The sequence below is a fragment of the Rhinoderma darwinii genome, chromosome 1 (genome assembly GCF_050947455.1).
Source record: "Rhinoderma darwinii isolate aRhiDar2 chromosome 1, aRhiDar2.hap1, whole genome shotgun sequence".
NCBI classification, from domain to species: Eukaryota; Metazoa; Chordata; class Amphibia; order Anura; family Rhinodermatidae; genus Rhinoderma; species Rhinoderma darwinii.
The window spans coordinates 38,840,481-38,861,532 of NC_134687.1; the positions used below are offsets into that span (position 1 = coordinate 38,840,481).

The following is a 21,052-nucleotide window of genomic DNA, read 5'->3' on the forward strand; positions in this document are numbered from 1 at the left end:
GGGGAGGATTCACTATGTAATACAGCATACGATGGAGCATTCCACGTTTTTCTCACGGATACTGGGAGAAAATACAAAACAAAATGTTGTGCCTCCATAAAAAAATTGGAAGTAGATGGAGGTACAGGATAGGCCCATAGCAGTCTATGGGTACCAAGGCCTTAAAAAGGTTTTCCCAGAAACTACAATTATCACCTATCCACTGATCGCAACAACTGGGGTCCCTAACCCCCCGTTCCTCCTCACTGCTCGATTGCAGCGAGGAGGACGCGTCTGTTAAAAATGCACACTGCCGCTATATTCTAAGTCTACGGGAATGACAAAAACAGAAGAGTACAGCGCCCGGCTGTTTCGATCAGTCCCATAGACCTTGAATGCTCGACTGCCGATTTAGTCAAATTCCTCCTCACTACCAGGGGTGCAGTGAGGAGGAACAGGGGTTTTCAGGACTCTCAATCAGTGGGGCCCCCAGGAATCAGACAATTATCGACTTTGGATAAGTGATAATTGTCGATTCTGGTGCAACCCCCTTAGCTTTATATGGCACCTGCCTGTTAACAAGTTCATCCAGTAACCAACTGGTGGGCTGTCCCACTGCTGGACTAAAAAGGCAAAAAAATAATTCAACATTTTGCATGGGTCCAAGTATCAGAATATCTGTAGAGAGGTTACATAGTTACATGGTTAGTAAGGTTGGAAAAAAAAAAAAAAAAAAGACACATGTCCATCAAGTTCAACCAAGGGATGGGGGAAGTAAAAAAAATTCTACACATAGGAGCTTATATTTTTTTGTTCTAGGAAATTATCTAGAACAAAAAAATATTAGCTCCTATGTGTAGAATTTTGGATATAAAATGTGTCGTAAAATGGGGTGAGTGGAACATAATGAAGAATGGTTATAGAAGCGCAGACGATAATGTATTTCTGAGTATGTGGACACTTATTAGATAGATGCGATAAACTATAAAAGTCATTAGTTGGTAACCCTTATGGAGCAGTTATACAGGTAAAAAACAGACAGATACAGTCGTCCTTGTCACATATTCCTGTATTACAAACACAATGCCAACATCCAGGTACTTTACCGTCTTTGGGTTGTAAAGTCCTATAAATATCATCAGGGCCCACAAACATCATAATTTTTTTTTATACAAGCAGTGACATGTAGAGGTGTTCAGGTTCAACAACCTCTGCAATAAGACGAGCAAATGGGTGTGATGGGAGTGCCGTGACTAAAGATAGAAAGGGCGCCAGCGTCCGACTTCACACGTGTTCCTGCAGCGAGCAGATGTTCCTCTCATGGTCACGCCCAATCTAAAGCCGTCCATAGATGTGGAGAAGTCTCACCCACACATTGGATCAGTGAGATATTGCCAGCATAATAACCTGGCAGATGTTGGGAGAGGGGGGGGGAATCTGGGAAATTGGATGTTAACATGCCCGATCCTTTGTTCCCGAGGAGGCGTCAGCTTATTCCGCTCGCCCCACTGAAATATACAAGCATGCTATGCTCGGCAGAGTGTGCCCGCTAGAAGGTGAAGTCATGAAAAAAAGAGTTGTCGGCCGGCAGCAATCTCATTTCTATGGCTGACTATAGGATAAACTAACTTTTTGTAGCTAGACATTATAATCCTAACACGTATGAGCGATTTGCAATAAATGTGCAAGAATTTTATATTACTCGAAGGAAAAAAATAAAGAAAAAACAACAAAAAAACAACTAATTTTAAAATTCCATTGAGTTGAAATAAAACAAATAAATACTAGCGCTCCAGAGATTTTCTAGTGAGTCAATTCATTCACTGCAATATCGGAGTCATTTGTTAAAGAGGACTGGTCAGCTTTCCCGACAGGTCTGTTTTAGTAAATACTATAAAACAGTGTGAAAGCTAATTTTCTAGCTCTGCATTTGTGCCGTCCCTCTGTTATTCCTCTTGGAAATATGTATGAATAATTTGACAACTGGGTTTTAACATTTCCGTTGTAAATAGGCCGTGTCCCTACACAGTCTGACTGTCCGTACTAGCTGGACAGTGTCAATGAGGCGTGTCGCTACAAACTGACAAAGGGAAAGGCAACACCAGGTTGTCAATTTATTTATATATTTCCAGGAAGAACAATAGTGGAGTAGCACAAGACAGAGTTCTAAGAAAAGATGCTCCAGCCTGGTCTCATGGGGAATACAAATACTTACTAAAATGTTAGAAGAGCTGGCATTTCCTCTTTAACTCCTTATTAACCGGGACTGTTTTACGGTTTAACTTCATTGATGTGGCTGTACGTGGACTTGTTTTGCGTGGGAGAAATTATATTTTTCTTCTTTATGTTATTCGGTCATACATAACTTTTTGCAGCCTTTTTTTTTTGATAATTTTTACAGTTTTATTTTTAAATCCCATTAATTAAGGGATTACTATTTTACATGTTTACTTTAAACTTCATTTCATAGCATACAGAAGCATGCTAATACATTCTATGATCTTTGACACGATGGCACAGGCTGTTCGGGCAACACTTAAGAGCTTTTACATGGGCCACTTATCAAGCAAATTACCAAAAAAACAGGCCGTACTTACTAAATGGGTTAACACCAGTTTCCAACAGGAGACAAACCACAAACACTACATAGTGGGGGTGGAGTGTGTCAGGTATAATATGCTCGTAATGCTGGGGGACAAGAGTGTGCCATGGTTTGGTGTGGCGTGCAGGGCAGAGCGCCTGATCTAATAGTATGGGCTTGACTAATAGGCAGTGATCCGGCAGAATATGGTATGTCGTGCGACTGACACATTGTTTGCAGCTTTGGTTGTGTGCAGTGATAACACTGAGCAACCACTCCCCTCAAGACTAGTGGGAGTGGATATCAGTAACATACGGTACCTGAGCACTCTCCCCATATGTAGCATTTGTGGCTAGTCTGCCTCCTGTTGGGAACTGGTATTAACTTGCCCATTTAGTAAGTATGGCCTGTTTTTGTGTGTTTTTTTTTTTTTTTTTTTATCAGGCAAACGCTCGTTCATCTGCGGACTATCCTTTTAGCTGCCTAAAATATTATGGTTGTCAACAGCACATTTCCCTGTGTAAACAGGTAGACGTGCTGCCGACATGATAGAAATGTATGGGGACGAGCGATCGTAGTAACGAGCACTCGTTCCCGTTCTATCTCCTTGTGAAAGAAGAAAACGAGCGCCGATCAGCGAGCGATCTCTTTAATCAGCGCTTGTTTACACGGCCAGGACGGGCCTTGTAAGAGGACCTTTAGTGTGCCCTAACAGCAGACTCAACATACAGACAGTCAAGAGGTTGTCTAGTCTGCGATCACATCACCAGGAAACCCAATGACCGTGGCAATAAAATTGTTAAGCGGCCAGGATCGGAGGTGCCTTCAATCTAGAGCAAGAGCTAGGCTGTCTCCAGGATCGGAGGTGCCTTCAATCTAGAGCAAGAGCTAGGCTGTCTCCAGGATCGGAGGTGCCTTCAATCTAAACCAGGAGCTAGGCTGTCAAAAGCCAAGCATCCGCTCCAGGGCCACACGCGACACACATGCAGCACTTATTCTACAGCGCCGTCCAAAAAAAGGTTAAGAAAAGCAAGAATAGGTCTCCGTGTAGGCCTAGGCTTATCAGTGCTTGATAAGTTATCATACAAAAGGCCAAAAAAAAAAATCGAATGTATGGCCAAGTTACGAAAGGCTCCCTGTGAATCCTAAGTCTCAGTAGAATTATAAAACTTCCATTCAAAACCTTCGTGTTTGGGTGGGAAGAGTTTTTTTCCCTTACAGAAGGACAACCAAAATCTCAAGCAAATCGAGAACAGATAACTTGTAACATCCCCGAATACAAAGTCTGCAGCCCTCCTTGATCTCCAAATGGTTTCTGATACTTCAGTTGACTCTTCCATTCCCCTAATCAGTGCTTGTAGTCACACTTGCTTATTTTTGGTAGTGGATTTACGGCCATTAATAGTTTACAGCAGTCCTTACATCACAACACATGAAGATGGTGTACTCACGCGGGCCGGTCTTCCAATATAAGGGCTGTAGTGGACTGAGGTTCAAACACCAGACTCTTCCTCACATTCTGCTTTGGGGATGGAGACGTTGGAGCTCGCCCAATTCTGTCTTCATATTCCTTACAACAAAAAGGCAGAAAATTCAGATAAACCATCAACAATGCGCGGAGATAAACCAGAACAGACGACACCAAACATTTATAAAGGCAATGTATCATCCCATCATAATAAACCTAGCCGGGTTTGTTTTCTTTTTCAGTATACATGTGATTCATAGGGAGGAAACAGATTTGCTACTATATAGGGGACTGATGCAAGCAAATGCATTACTCATACTGTAGATGTAGCAGTGCTCAAAGTGCTGTCTAACGGCAAGAGAACTACTATATAATAAAACCGATCATAGTACCATAGGGAGAGAGTCCAATCTTATGCTAAAATACTTGTATCCAGTACTTTGTATTCTTATCCTTGGTTGGATTTGAAACATTGAACAAAGATAAAAAAGGATGACAAAGGCAAATCTTGTATCGTATTGAATAGGTTTAGCAGTGGTGGCTCCTAATAAATCAATGTATTACAGCAGGAAAAACCCTATCCAGGCAGACTGATAAATTGCATGTCAGTAAGTAATGGATAAGCCAATATTAACCCCTTGGAGATAGACAATGTTAAATTTTTTCCTCCCTGCCTTCTAAGAACCATACTTTGCATTTTTCAGTCGAAATAGCCGTATGAGGGAGGGCTTGTTTTTTGTAGGACGAGTGTGTTTTTAACGGTACGATTTAATATACAATATAATGTACTGGAGAAAAAAAAAAATAGAATAAAAAAATTATTCCATTGGGTTTCTTTCACACGACGTTCACCATGAGGTTACAATGACATGTTAACTTCTGTGGGTCAATGAGTTTAGTTTTTTTTATATATAAAATTAGAGTTTTTTAAATAAAGAGAACTTTTCACCTGCCCATACATGTGCAGCATGTAATGGGCAGGGCTGCACAAACCCTGGGGCACTTTACATTTCTTTCTAACCCTCCTCCATTATTAGATACCGGTGTCGTTATATTTTCCACCCGATATTTAACTAACCCCCTGAACTGTCAATGGGGCGTGTTACTATGTCTGTGAGACTGTCCAATCACCTACGGACAGTGTTCCAGCAAGAGCTGGAGAGAGGAGAGCGTGTGCGCGCACGCTCTCACTCTTCAGCTCTCGGCAGACAAGGACAAGACTGATCTCTCGCAAGACCTGAAGAGGAGAGCACGCATACTCTCTCTCCTCTCTCTAGCTCTTACACTGTCCGTAGCAGTGACAAGCCCCCTTGCCAGTTCGGCAGACAAGTACAAGACTGTGATCTATCGCAAGATTGCAATAGCTGAAGAGGAGAGCGCTCTCCTCTCCCACTGTCCGTAGCAGTGACACGCCCAGTTGCCAGTTCAGCAGACAAGTACAAGTCTTGTCCTTGTCTGCCGACAGCTGAAGAGTGAGTGTTCGCGCGCACACGCTCTCTCCTCTCCAGCTCTAGCTGTAACACAGACAGTAGCTGATTGGACAGTGTCACAGACATAGTAATACGCTCCCTTGACAGTTCAGGGGGTTCTTTAAATATCGGGCGGCAAATATAACACTGATATCTAAATAACGTAAAAAAAAAATGTAAAGTGCCCCAGGGTTTGTGCAGCCCTGCCCATTATATGTATGGGCAGGTGAAGGGTTCTCTTTAAAAAATAAATAAATAAATAAAATTATATATATATATATATATATATATATATATATATATATATATTTTGCCTAGGGGACTTTACCATGCGATCCTTATATCGCTCATGAAGTACTTATGGATTGCAGTGTATTGCCTTTATCTGTATTCTATTAAGCCTTGCCCGATGGCACATTATTTAGTCGCGGGGAAGGAGTCCCCTCCCTTTGTCTAGCTGTGGTCGATATCAACCTGGGTATCGGAGGGGTAAATGGCTTGGACCAGAGTTATCTTGATCCCAGCCATTTCAGGCCAGTGTCCGCTATTTGTACAGCCAGTACACACCACGTATTGTGTGGGCTCAGGACCGGAGGACTTTTTCCACAATAGACATTCATAGCATATCGACTAGATACATTATAGTTGGCTAATTGGTTGACCGTTTACGCACCTTCCATTAAAAAGGGGACGATAGCGCACGGCAGCCCTATAGAAATGAATGGAGCGGTAGTCGTGCAAGTGCAATACTGCTCCATTCCTATGGGGCTCCCAGGGAGGGCAAGGTAAGCCAGTTGTTGTGATCGGTGGGGGACCCAGTGGTCGGCCCCTCCACCGATCAGACATGAATCACCAATCATGTGGATAGGTGATAAATAAGGATTATTGGAAAACCCCTTTAAGAGATGTCCAGTCGCCTCTCCTGATACGCCTATTTTAGTAAATACTTGTATTACACGTAAAATTATTTGGAAGCATCTTTTCTTATTACTCTACATTGTGCTGTTCCACTGTTATTCCTCCTAGAAATTTATGAATAAATTAAAAACTGGGTGTTACCAGTTGGGTGGAGGGGGGGGGGGGTTGTCTCTACACAGATGGATAATGTTCAATCAGTGCTGAGAGTAAGACTGTAAGGAAACTTCCCTCTGACAAGGAGAATGGCAACGCCCAGTTGGCAAGTCAAATTTCTAGGAGGAATAACAGAGGAACAGTACAATGCAGAGAAAGAAAACATTTTTCCAAATAGTTATACAATACAAGTATTTACTAAAAAAAAAAAAAAAAAAAAAAAAAAAAAAGGCATGTCAGAAGAGGTGACACGGCATCTTTAATAACTTCTACCCTGGGAACAGAGAGGCCAGTTACTGCTGTTCTCAGGATCTGTGGGTGCTCCCATCCACTTACTTACCAAAGTTACGAATAATCCTCAAACATAGGATTTTGTGAATAGCACAGGAAAGCAAAATACAAGGTACCAAGAACAAACAAAAAAAGGTCTATGTAATTAGGGAACGGAAACCATGACTGAACCCCCCCGACGGACCCCATTATAAGTCAATGGGGCCATCGGGCATCATTGGTATCCACCGTACAACAGATCCTGCACATTTTGACTGCGGTTATGAACGGAAAGAGTTTGTGAACACAGCCTTATTCTATTATTGGAACTATATATGTCGCACATCAGGCCTGGCCAACTTGGAACACGCTGGTCTTTGTTGTGGCGCCTGTTGTGCCGCAGTAATCCCCTGGCTAGTGATAGGCAGAGGCTCAGCCCTCCTGTATATAGATTCTAGTATATGAAGGAGTGTGCATAAGACTAACAAACCAGCATTAAAGGGAACTTGTCACATTAAAAATACACTCCAATCTGCGGGCAGCATATTATAGAGCAATAGGAGCGGAGTAGATGGATATAAAAACTTTTGTAGCAAGAGATTCTGAATAACTCAATTCATTCATCTAAACCTCTGCTCATTCTGGGTTAAGGAGTCCAGTGGGCGGTCCTACCCGGTGATTGAGAGCCTTCTCCGTAGGAGTGTGAATACAGAGATCGCGGTCCGTGATTAGGACCACCCACTGGACTCCTAAATTCAGAAGAAGCAGAGGTTTAAATGAATAAATTACAAGTTATACTAAATCTTTGGCTACAAATGATACATATTATATATATTATATACACACACCTGCTGAGCTCCTCTATAACATGCTGCCCGCAGACTGGAGTGTATTTTTAACGTGACCGGTTCCTTTAAAAAGAGTATTGGTGGCAGGTAGTTATATCTAAATTAAACTCTGAAAGAAATGGCTCAGGGGGAACCTTAGTACAGAGTCTCAATCATCCAGCACCACGCAGGTTGGACAGTACACCATGGAACAGAGCACCATCAGCATCTTTCCACTTTCATTAATAATACAAGAGGCCTGTCAATGTAATGCACATGTTATAAAGGAAAGATTCCTGTAATGGATCGTAAAAGTGAAAAACCCCCTTCACGTATACACGCACTCGGCAACCTTTTTAGCATAAAAGAAGCCAATGCATTAAAAGGAGACCAGTATTTGTCTATGTATTGTCAGAAAACACAACGCAACCTCAGGATAAAATTGCTGCAAGAAAGTTCTAAATACATAGCAAATAACCAAGCATTAATGTAAAAGAGAGAATGCACCATGCCGGGTTTCTCTGCCTGCATGTAGACCCTACAAGGTCACCGGGCACACCAGGCGACGCTTCGCTGATAGGGCATCATCCACAGAGTCCCACGGGAAACGTTGCACCTCGGAAGTAAGAGACCTGGTGATGCTGCACATTCACTCACCATGAAAGCTGCAGTCCCTCAGAGACCCCGAACCTGCTGCCCCATCCGGACTGGCATCACAATAAGCCCCCAGCATTTAAAAGAGCAGCCGCACCTGAACCATCCTAGTAATCCCATAACAAGGGAGACTGGAGAAGCGAGAACTGCATGCCAGGCTGCCCTCAGAGGCCCATCACGTGCATCCCTGCTGGCAGCTGCTTTCTTCCAACGAGCACACAGTGCTGGGAGATGGGCGAACAGCCTGCAACAGCCATTTTTATCAACTGCAGATACAATACATCCAATCAACTCGCTCCAGCATCTCCACACATGCCTGGCTATAGGATAACGTTGACACACACCAATGGCAGGTGTCTCCAGAGATCTCATTACCTGATGGGAATCTCCTCCCAGGCTGCGAATAAGGAGAACATAAGCTAAGCCGGACCACGCACTTAATAGTACATGTTATATAGAGATTTCTGGTCACATTTATACTGCGGAAGTACATATGTAAATATAATTAAGACTGTAAAACACCACCATACTGTTAGATTTACGCATTAAAAAAAACAAAAAAAAAAACATTACTTATATATATTGTGTCTTTTTAGATTGATAAAATACATAGACAAATTAAAACTAATTTTAAAAGCTGTTTTTTTTCTCATCTATATTATACTCTACCCCTTTCCCACGTTACGAATTAGTGCTACATTTTTTTTTTGCATTATATTTGTTATAGGAATATGAAGTAACAATGTCTGGAGGCTGCATGTGACGGACCATGTGACGGACCATGTGACGGACCATGTGACTACCTGCATTGTGCTTATGTGCCCTGAAAACACATCTATTTAGACAGGCCTATAACATTCCCTAATCTGACTCCTTTCCATGGCCCTCCATTTAGATTAGTCATCAGAATAAGATTCCGTAACACTCCTTCTCTTCATGTCCGTCATACACGGATACTGGCTGGTGACCGGCTCATGCAGCTTTATGTTACCACCCCATGTGTATAAAAAATGGCTGGACCAATGTACAGAACAAACACTGTTACACTGTGTCTCCCTTATTTCCTCATAGATTGTAAGCTCTTGCGAGCAGGGTCCTCACTCCTCTGTTTTGAATTGTAAATGAACTTTGTCACTATGTAATGTCTGATATTGTCTGTTTCATGTCCCCTCTAAATTGTAAAGTGCTGCGTAATATGTTGGCGCTATATAAATAAAGATTATTATTATTATTATTATAGTGCACTGTGGTTGTCACCTTTCCATAAAATACCTTGCTATATTTGGTCTATAAAATGCTGAGAGGTCGTCCAAGATTAGAAAATGGGTCTGAACCCCCCCCCCCAGAAGTCACGCCATTCTTGTACATGGACATGGCAGTTCCACATACAGCCCACGTGCTGCGGTTTCTGGGGGATCTAACTTTTTCTTATCCATATGTGTGGGGAGTCATGCTGCAGCCTACAATTCATTCACACAGAACTAAGCACAGCAGAACTCTAGGGCGCTGTTCACACGGGTAAGAATTTCAAGCCAGTTCTTGCACTGAAATCCCCCTCCCATTGATGTTAATGGAGACTGCGAGTCTGTACAGACATAGCGAAAATTTTCAGTGTGGATTTAAGGGACGTCACTTACTGATGCGAACGCTCTGACTCCACGTGTTGATCCGTCTCTCATTACACTGCAAATCGGTTGCAGAAATCAGAGCTAATCCTTGGTCATATCAATTTAATAATATGCCACAAATGTCTGAGTGTGGGGTGTCATCACTAGGGCTCCTACCGAGGGCCGGATTAAAGGATTGTGGAGGACCCAGGTCAAAACATCTGGAGGGGGCCCCCCAAAAGTGTATTTTTGATTTACGGTAGTAATTTAACTGGGTTTTCGGAGTTTGGAAATAAGGGGTGCCATTAAATAATAAAAGCCATTACTCACCTGACAGATCCCCCGGCGTTCCAGCGCAGCCGCTCCAGTGCTCCCCGCCGCTCCCTGTTTACAGTGCTGCAGCTATTAGGTGTCTGCAGCCCTCATGTGGGTATACAGTCAATCACTGGCCATAAGGGTCTTGTGGCATATACCACTGAGACCAGTGATTGGCTGCAGTGGGCACGTAAATGTTGCGGCACTGTAAACAGAGACCGGCAGAGAGCACCGAAGGGGCTGCGCTGAAACACCGGGGGATCTGTCAGGTTAGCAATGGTTCTTGTATTGTTTTATGACATACTCTCACCCCCTTTTCCTAAATTCAGAAACCTTTAAAAATCGTAAAAAAAAGTGCATTACCTATTCTATCAATAGGCCACATGCAATATAGTTTGTCATATGGTTTCTATTAAATCAAATAAATCCAATTTTATTTAAGGCGTTTTTGTTTTTTTTCCTTCTATGTAGGAGCCTGTACTTTAAGGGTGGGTTCACACTGAGTTTTTTGAAGGAGGAAAATCTGCCTCAAAATTCCGTTTGGAATTTTGAGGCAGATTTTCCTTTACCTGCACGCCGATTTTCGCAGCGTTTTTAGCCTGCGGCCATTGTGCGCCACGGGCATAAACCGCCGCAAAATACGCCTTCTCTGCCTCTCATTGATGTCAATGGGAGGTCAGAGGCGTAAACGCCCGAAGATAGGGCATGAAATCAATGGGAGGCATTTTCGGCCGTTTTTTTGGCACGTTTTGTGGCGCGGTTTCCGCGTCAAAAAACTGTGTGAACTCCCCTTAAGACCCTGTTTCACAGTTTTTTGCTGGCAGAATAATCTGCCTCAAAATTCCTCCATGAATTTTGAGGCTGCCTGCACTTCGTGCAACGTTTTTTGGCCGCAGCCATTGAGCGCTGCGGGCAAAAAACGGAGCGAAAACAGATTTCTCTGACTCCCATTGCTGCCAAATGGGAGGTCAGAGACTGAAACGCCTGAAGGAAAAGCATGTCACTTTTCTTCCTGGTGAGCGTTTTCTTCTGCTCACGGGAATAAAAAAAGAAAAAAAATGCCTCCGATTGAAATCAATGGGAGGCGATTTCGGCATTTTTTTGGCGCGGTTTCCAATGCAGCTGCTGTGTCAAAAACAGCACCAAAAAAACCTGCGTGACCTAGGCCTTATAGTTCATACCAATACATACTCTGGGAAACAAAAATAGCCTGGGAAGGGAATGGATTCCAAACCCAAGATAATTTACTAAAAAGGGCATATAGCGACCCAGCCTTAAAAAATAAATAAAATAATGCAACTTTTAATAATTAAATGTTAAAAAGCTTACTATTGGGTCAGACAGTAAAGTGAATATTAAATATGACGATGTCAGATGTTTATTACATGTATTCAAATTGCGCCAAAAACAGCGCCATCAGCGATACACATTCAGGGGACTAGATATCCGGAGTCATAGCCCGTGTATTGAAACATTAATATGCTTCATGTGTGTCCAGACACGTTTCACGGTCATTACTTTGATGTACGTCTGTCCATAGTAATATGCATAGCACCTATTAGGACAACTGGATCTCAGAACCCCAAGAATTCTTGGACATTCCAGATGAAAGATTTGTGGGAAACTAAGAAGCAGCTCATTAAAAAGAAAACACAATGCAATTATTAACTACTAGAGGATCGGTGTCCGTCAATATACCAGCTTTATTTAAAGATGCCTGCCGCTTCTTCATCTCTCGCTTAACCAGGTCTGCAACTTGTATAGATCTATTTTTATGCCTCATCTAAGACTCCTTCAGTTCATTTCTGCTGATTCTCCTGCACATTATTAACATACTGTGAGAGGTGACGTGCCGTACATTGGAAATACAAAAGCTCATCATAGCAAAAGCCCAGAAGCAAAGACTTTATATTCCTAATATATAATCTCACCAGGAGGTTTTAGGAATTCTAGTACATTTATAGAAGACTAGTCATTTCTATGTTGAATATAATGGAGTAATGATGGCTATAAGGAATGCACAACCATTAGCCCCCAACAACAAGAATGGACGCAACTAAACGTTCTCCAGAAGAGATAGACTTTTTTCTTGTTTTGTAGTGGACATTTTTTTACAATTTTTTGTTGCAAAAGTGACAACAGGAAGAACAGGCAACTTAGTTGTCATCTTTGAACATAATTACAAAACTTCTAACTTACTAATACATGCCAATTTTTTAATTTTACGTGGAGCTTCTCTTTAACAGGTACATTGCAATGCCTATCCTACAAATCTGCATAGGAGTATTTCTGTCTGGGGCGTACAGAGCTCTATTAAAGCTGAATTTATTTGATCTCTAGACCGGATAGGTTCACTTTAAATGGCAAGTCCACCTTTTCAATAAAAACATGGTGTGCCAATTAATTTCCTTATATATCTTTAGAATGGTCAAAGCTCAGATTTTCCGTTAGAGAGTTCCAAATTCACTGCATAAACAAAGGTTAAATAAAATTTGGGCTGCCTGTAGCCACTACTAAGGGGAGCTGGAGTTTATACACCACCGTATGCAGTAAACTGTATGCAGTAATCTCCTGAGCTCCCTCTAGTGGTGGCTGCAGGTATACAGAATGTTTACCTCTATGGAGCTCGGAAATCAGAAAAAAACAGAACTTCAACCATTATAAAAGATATATTGAGAAATTTGCCAGTTTACATTAAAAAAAATAAATAAATTGTGGTCAAGTGTGAACATTCACTTTAATATACAGGCCTTCTGCCGAGTTGTATACACAGTTGGAGGGTATATTTACCTTGTTGACCATTTACTTCTTATAGAAGGCAAATGGTACATACAATACTAGCAAACATTAGTGTATACTCAGTATCAGAAAGCAAATAACAGAGCGGGGTTGAACGCACAGTGATTGACAAGTAACCTTTATGATCAATATGTGTACAATGTGTTTGTTCTTTAGGGCAGCTGTGCTAGCGAGCTAACCTTTTAAGATACAAAGAGTCCTCAGGTTATGACGACGTATGCAAGTGGTGAATGCGAGATCCTGGAAAAAGCACAAGATGAAGTGGCGTCTGTACATCCAAATGTAAAGAATTAGTTTGAGACAAACCGCATCAATGGGTCATATACATATAACCAGAATGCTGCTTTTAGGAATATTCCAACTATCCAATCGCCTACGGATTCCTTTCTGCTCCATCAGCTTCCAAATGTACTCATAAGATACGTAAAGCTGCAGCAAGAAGCGGTTTAGAACCTGGTTAGTGTCAAGGGGTTGTCGGTTTTAGAAAAACCATTTAAAAATAAAAAAATGCACCATTGCTCATTTCACGGATCCCCGTTATTCCGGCGCCGCCGCTCCGTTCCTTCACGCCGCTGTTTTGACATAGCTGCAGCAATGGCATGCCCACATACCAACGCGATCGCTGCAGCGATGTCAAAAGACAGCGGCGGGAAGGAACGACGCAGCGGCGCTGGAATAACTGGGATCTGTGAGTTGAACAATGGGGTTTTTTTTTTTTTTTGCTTCCCTTCTACAGTGGCCAATTTTTTAAATAACTCAAAACCCCTTTAACTCAAAATTCACTGATAAAGGTGTATAGGAATGGCTTTTCTAAACTTGACAAGCACTTTAAGCACCGGCATCTGGAAACAGATCTCAGCGCTGCGTCGTACAGGCGGCTAGGTGAACCGGGAATAGACGCATTAATAATTGAGGCAGCACAGACTACGTGCCGTTTATTGGAGTTTATTCATGAACCATCATGAAGCGTTCTTTAAATGTTATCCCTTGGTGCAGGACCAATCCCAAGAAAATCATAAACATGAACATTGTGTTATCCAGCCGTATCTTCTACCGTTGTGAATATAGAGCGCTACAAGATTATCTGCTTAAAGATTTTCCTAAAAATTATGGACTAGAGTTTATCAAAACATCGAGAGGACTTTTCCCACTAGGAATACGGTTTCCCCTTAGGCTATGTTCACACAGAGTTTTGAGACAAGTTTTTTGACACGGAAACCACGCCGCAAAACTCGTCAAAAACTGCCTGAAAATGCCTCCCATTGATTTCAATGGGAGGCGGGGGCAGTTTTCTCCCGCGAGCGGTAAAACCGCCTCGCGGGAGAAAGAAGGGACATGCTCTATCTTCGGGCCTTTATACCTCTGACCTCCCATTGACTTCAATGGGAGGCAGAGAAAGCGTATTTTGCGGCTTTTATGCCCGCGGCACTCAATGGCCGCAGGCGAAAAACGCCACGAAAGTCGGCGTGCAGTGAGAGGAAAATCTGCCTCAAACTTCCAAACGGAAATTTGAGGCAGAAATTCCGCCTGCAAAAAAACTCTGTGTGAACATAGCCTTAAGGAGAAGACTTAAGGCGATGCTCCTTGAGAAAAACTTATAAAATATTCCCTCTAGTGTCTGCGGAGTCCCGTCTGTGGATCCGTTTGGAGTTGCTGGTCCGGAGCTGTACAAGACAGGACATTGCCTAAAATCCCATCTAGACAACCCTGCCCATATGCACCATAAACAACTTACAAATAGTGTTGATTAAAAGATTCTTACCGTTTTGGGTCTACAGCCACTATGCAGAACTTTGAGTCTCCCTTATTGACAGACAAAACAAACCCTGCGCAGTCTAATTCTATATCCATACGCTTTCATCTATCTCCTATCTCCTGCCAAGCTACCGTATGTATGTTACCAGTGTCGTAACTACCGCTATAGCATGTGGATAGGGGATACATCTCTTTTGTAGGACAAACTATAGTCAGTTTTTTTTGGGGGGGGGGGCCTATATGGCGTTATCTACAGGGGGAGGGTCTGTGTGGCGTTCTCTACAGGGGGGTCTGTGTGGCGTTATCTACAGGGGGGATTTGGGGCTGTAAGACGTTATCTACAGGGGGCGGTGTATGGCGCTATCTACACGTGGCTGTGTATGGGGATATCTATAGGGGGCGCTGTGTGGTGGAATCTATAGGGAGGCACTATCTACAAGGGGGGGGGGGTTGTGCGATACCCAGCAGAGAGGGGGCCCCAGTCAAAAGTATGCTATGGGGCCCAGTCTTTCCTAGTTTCGCCCCTGTATGTTACCAAGAAGTTGGGGACAGATGGAAGGGAGTATGAAAGAGGATCAGACTACACAGGGTTTGTAGTTTGTAACCATGGAGACACAGAAGGTCTATATAGGAGCTGCAAACACTAAACGGTCAATTTTTTAATTCATACTATTTGCAAAGTATCTTCAGTATTTTATTTTAAATGCACTGGCGTAACAAGAAAATGTGTTTGTAAAGGTGGAAATAACGTTACGTTTTTGTGAGCTACGATGAGAATATTCATTAGCCACATGTGCAGAAGTGCTAATATTTTGGAAAACATAACCCGCACTAAACAGGGATGATCTGCTGTACTTGGAGGGGTACCTGACAGGATCATGTGGTGTTGACTTCCTTGTATTTCATGAGACCAGAGGTCACACACACAGCAGGAAATGCAAAGAGGAATCCTAAAAACTGGAGACAAATACCTTTTGTGATTTCTGGGGATTGCTCTGCTGAGTTTCACGAGGAGGAACTTTTCCAAATAATTTCCATCCAATGTCATCCTGTTTTTCCACTTGGACGCTCTTCTTCCGTGCAAATATGTTCCTATAAAAGGCAGGATAAAGTTATTAGATAAGCTATGGCTCACTCCCTTATTCTAATAGACGTAAGACTATGACCGGACGCAATGCGCTCAGAAACAGGAGACCCTAAAGTGGCCGATCAGGGAGTCCGTTTTTTTAAAAAAACAACCTCAATAGGGCTAGAGCAACAAGGCAAATGATTGTCTAAATTGAGCCGATCATGAAATACAGTTTTGTCCTACCACGGCCCAAATTTTCCTATCCGGCCAGTCACATGTTCGGCAGACAGAAATCTTCCGTCGCCCATCGCAAATGTTCATTTTAAACGATGGTCGGCCATTTTGGCTGACTTTTATCCCATGTGTATGGCCAGCTTAAAAGACCAGAATAAATCCCCATCCCCGCTCAACTTACCAGTAACGATATTACAAGATACTGGTTTAATGTAACTATAAAATTAACTCAAGATAACAGTTCTTAAAGGGAAATTCCACATTGAGTCATCTTCTAGGTCGTATTCGGGCGTTAACAGTGGCAGGATTCAAAGTGTTAATTTCTAAAGTAACAGAATTCCCACTGAAGCCGAAATGTCCAAAAATATAAATACAAGTCGAGACAGAAATGTTCTGGTCAGGAATCCAGCTCTACAATATGGCACGTCCCCGTTGTTTTGGGAATGAGGGGATTGGAGTTCACAGACCTCAACCAATGTCCTTTTCTTACATGTTTATATGACCAGATAAAACGTAGATGCAAATTCCCTTTAAACATGAACATTATTCCAATGCCATTAGATATCAGTGTCACTTTCTTCTGGTTTGTTAACAGGATATTTAGGTTTCTGGCCAACTGTACTGAACAAAACCTTTGGGACAATGAATATCCGATATGTATCAGCTCATGTATAATAGGAGATAGAGATAGATATATGTGTATCATTTCCAAAATTTATTTTGTCAGAAAACCGGTATTTCAAGGTCTGCAAACAGCTGGGGGACACAATTGCAGCAGCTACCACGTCACAATGACGCGATGGAAAATTACCAAAAGAACGTCATTGTTATGGTCTATTCTTTAATGCTACATATTATGTTCCAGCTCCCTATAGTTTTACAAATATCTACAATAATGAGTAGTATGAGATTTCATTCCGTGTGGAATTGAACTAAGTATTTTTATAAAACGGCTTGAAGGTGTTGTCCCACCATCCCACCAGGACAACCGCTGTCCATGAGCTCTATTAGGGCATATTGACATCATGGGAGAATGGGGTCCATTGGTCGTGACCCCTCCATACTAACCAAAGTGCAGAGACACAGCAAAGAAAGGCTTTAGCTCTGAAAGACCCTGCAGGACTCTGCAGTATTTCTTGGTGCAGATTCATAGAAGTTCACTTGAATGGGTGCTATGCAAAATGACATTTTGGTACAGCTACCAGACCTACGGTGGTCAGTTTATGGTCAGTGGGTTCGATAACCGCTGGTCATGATGGTAAAGCCCTTTGAAGAGTTATTCAGGCCGAAACCGAAAAATTCTCTTGCGCACAGAAAGTGTATACCCCCACCCGACCAATCGCGATTATTGTATTCCCCACAAACTGCCTGTTGTCTTGATTTAATGAGCTCCGCAATATTAAAAGTAACTGGCCTCTTTCCTTGGCAGCTGAATTCATTGTGTTAGTAGCAGTGCAGGGAAAGAGGTGGTGGAGCTTTAAGGAATTCAGTCTTCAGTACAAAAGGCGAGGGGAATTTGGGCAGGTCGTGCCACCGACTGCATTAAACCAAGATAACGGTTGGCACAGGAGAAGAAGTGTATAGTCAGAGTGGCTACAAAAAGCATCTCTTGCTCTAGATGACACGTGGAGTCGATGAATCACTTGGACAGTCCATTTACTTTTTAATGTGAACTGTGTAATGCTTCATTTCCCCTGTGGTGGCGCTGCAGGGAAAGTAAACACTTGCTTCTAGTTTCTCCCACAGATTACAGCTGATCGCTGCTGGTAACGGTCTAATGAAAAGGAATTTTCCAAAGCAGACATGTTCTTTAAGAAAGGGATAAGAGGAAACATACAGGAAGCCGTGGACTCCAACATAGGTTTTTATGCAATTCACAAATAAAAAAGTGGGAAATTATATAACTAGGCGATTACTATCAGAAAATGTTAGAAATTAAAAAATCTTCAATCTAGCAAACGATTGGACGATCATAAAAACAGACGAGCAAGTCACAGTCCATACTATAAAAGTCACTATATCAGCTATTTAGTAAAAATTGGGGTAAAATACATTAGACCACATTATGTGATTACACCCTAGGGTTACATTTACAGATTTCTGTCTAATTCTATCCAACCAGACTGATATAATCTAGTCAGTGTGTGAAAATGATCCATTGGGCTTCCCCGTACACAGCAGTTGTATGCCACATAGCCGGGAACAGCATGGCAAAAAAAAAATGGCAGTATTGGCAATGAGTCTTCTACACATGAAATACATGTACAGTGCATTCACTTTTCACATTTTGTTATGTTGCGGCCTTGTGGTAAAATTAAATTCAAGTTTTTCCCCCATCATTCTGCACTTAACACCCCATAATGACATTGAAAACAGAATTTTAGAAATATTTGCAAATTTATTAAAAATGAAAAATTCTAATTTTGGCTGGACATGAGTATTCAGGCCCCTTTGCGATGTCACTTGAAATTTAGCTCTGAGGGCCTCCCATTTCTCTAGATCTTTGAGATGTTTCTACACCTTGATTTGAGTCCACCTGTGGTATATTCATTTGATTGGACATCATTTGGAAAAACACACCCCTGATCTCACAGCGGACAATCCATATCAGAGCAAAAACCAAGCCATGAGGAGGAAAGAACTGACTGTAGAAAAAGAAACAAGAGCATAGTGGCCTCCATAATTCTTAAATGGAAGTAGTTTGGAACCAGGACTCTTCCTAGAGATGGCCGTCCCACCAAACTAATTAATTGGGGGAGAAGAGCCTTGGTAAGAGCAGAGACCAAGAACCCAAAGGTCACTCTGGATGAGCTCCAATGATCTTGTGGGCAGATGGGAGAAACTTCCAGAAGGTCATCCATCAATGCAGAACTCCGCCAATCTGGGCATTATGGCAGAGTGGCCAAAAAGAAGCCTCTCCTCGGTCTGTAAAGAGACACATGAAAGCCCGCCTGGAGTTTGCAAAAAAGCACCTAAAGGACTCTCAGACTAAGAAACAAAATTCTGTGGTCTGATGAAACCAAGAATGAACTTTTTGGCTTGAAATCTAAGCATCATGTCTGTAGGAAACCAGGCACTTCGCATCACCTGCCCAATACCATCCCTACAGTGAAGTATGGTGGTGACAGCATCATGCTGTGGGGGTGTTTTTCATTGGCTGGGACAGGGAGAGTGGTCAGGGTTGAGGGAAAGATGAATGGCGCAAAAAACAGGGATATTTTTATTGAGAACCTGATCCAGAGTGCTCTGGACCTCAGACTGGGCCGAAAGTTGACCTTCCAACAAGCACACAGTCAAGACAACACAGGAGAGGCTTAGGGACAAGTCGGAATATCCTTGAGTGGCCCAAGCAGAGCCCTGACTTCAACCCAATCAAACATCTTTGGAGAGACCTGAAAATGGCTGTCCACCGACATCACCATCCAACCTGACAGAGCTTGAGAGGATCTGCAAAGAATGGAAGAAAAGCCCCAAATCCAGGTGCGCAAACCTTAGTGAATCATACCCAAGAAAACTGGAGATTTATCGCTGCTAAAGTTCCTTCAACCAAAACCTGAGTAATGGGTCTGAATACTTACGTCAATGCAATATTTTAGTTTTTCCCTTTCAATAAATTAGCAAAGGTGTTTTCACTTTGTCCTTATGGGGTATTGAGTGCAGAATGATGGGAAAAAACTTGAATTGAATTGTTTTTTATTTTAGGATAAGGCCTCAACATAACAAATGTGAAGAAAATTGAAAGGGTCTGAAGACTTTCCGAACGAATGGTCGAAAACTGCAACAAACTGCGGTAAAACCATGCATTTCGTAACTGCTTTATGTACGGGCAAGTCTTGATGTAACTGAAATCTCTCATCTACCAGAAAGCAGATCTAAATGTGACCATACACATGATAGGAACAAGTGTTAAGCCGACCTCTATGTAAGGGTCAGTTCCCAGTTTTTTTTGCAGCGGAAACCACGTCTGAATCAGCGCCATAAATAGCCCCCGTTCATTTCAATGGGAGGCAGAGGTTTTTTTCATGGGCGGCTTTTGGCCGCTCGCGGGGAAAAAAGCAGCACATTATTTCTTGAGTCAATGGGAAGCAAAGAAAAAAAAAATCCTGCGGTGCTCGATTGAGCGACTTTTTTTGGTCACGGTCCTTGCAGTAGTTTCAAACAAAGCAGAAAACTACATGCAGTTTAAAATCTGGCTCAAAATTCCTGAAGGAATTCTAAGGCAGACTATCTACCTGCAAAATACTCCATGTGAACAGGGTCTAAGGCCCCCAGCGGTTATACCCCCGTTCACACATGTTGGGGTTTGACAGATTTTATTGAGGATTCCAGGCCGAAACCTGTGTCAATTCTAACAACCCACATCCAACACACGTGAATGGAGTTTCTGGAACCCCATTCATAGGCTGCTGAAAATTTCCGCACAGAATTTTGCCTACATGCAGATCTGCGGAAGAAATCTGCAGATTTTGCCCATGGAAACTCTGACTATTGTAGTGCATACCTTAGGCGGGATTCACACGACAGGGTTTCCCGGCCGTTCATAAATCGGCCGGCACCCGGCTGCATTAGGAATAATAGACCCCTAATGGGGCTATTCACACGACCGATTTTTTGACGGCCGGGAAAACCGGCCGTCAAAAAATAGGACATGCTCTATTTTCGGCCGGGTGCCCGGCCGCCCGGCTCCCATAGAAGTCTATGGGGCCGGGTAATACACGGCCATCACCGGAATGTGTCCCGAGTGATGGCCGGGTCTACCGTCGCTCTCTCTCCTCCTCACAGTGCATGTGAGGAGGAGGGTCTTTTATTGCTCGCTGTAGGAGTCGGAATCTCCAATCCCCGGATGGGGATTGGGGATTCCGCTACAGGAGAAGTGCGTGACTACACTGTCCATATATGGACACAGCGAAGTCACTCACTTCTGCAGCGGAATCCCCGACTCTATGGCCGGGGA

At 42.7% G+C, this 21,052-nt stretch overlaps 1 protein-coding gene across 4 annotated transcripts in view; it reads right to left on the minus strand.

The window, feature by feature from the left end:
• The window catches only part of TBC1D14 (TBC1 domain family member 14), a 92,462-nt gene that overhangs the window by 29,520 nt on the left and 41,890 nt on the right, over positions 1-21,052 (minus strand). For 3 of the 4 annotated variants that reach the window (XM_075857763.1, XM_075857772.1, XM_075857781.1), the window contains 2 exons: positions 15,767-15,887; positions 4,012-4,130 (listed from right to left, as the gene is read on the minus strand). In XM_075857763.1, the coding sequence (XP_075713878.1) occupies positions 4,012-4,130; positions 15,767-15,887 (240 nt within the window). Of the gene's footprint in view, positions 1-4,011; positions 4,131-8,322; positions 8,574-15,766; positions 15,888-21,052 lie in introns of those variants that run through there. The other variant, XM_075857791.1, reaches the window with a different exon arrangement.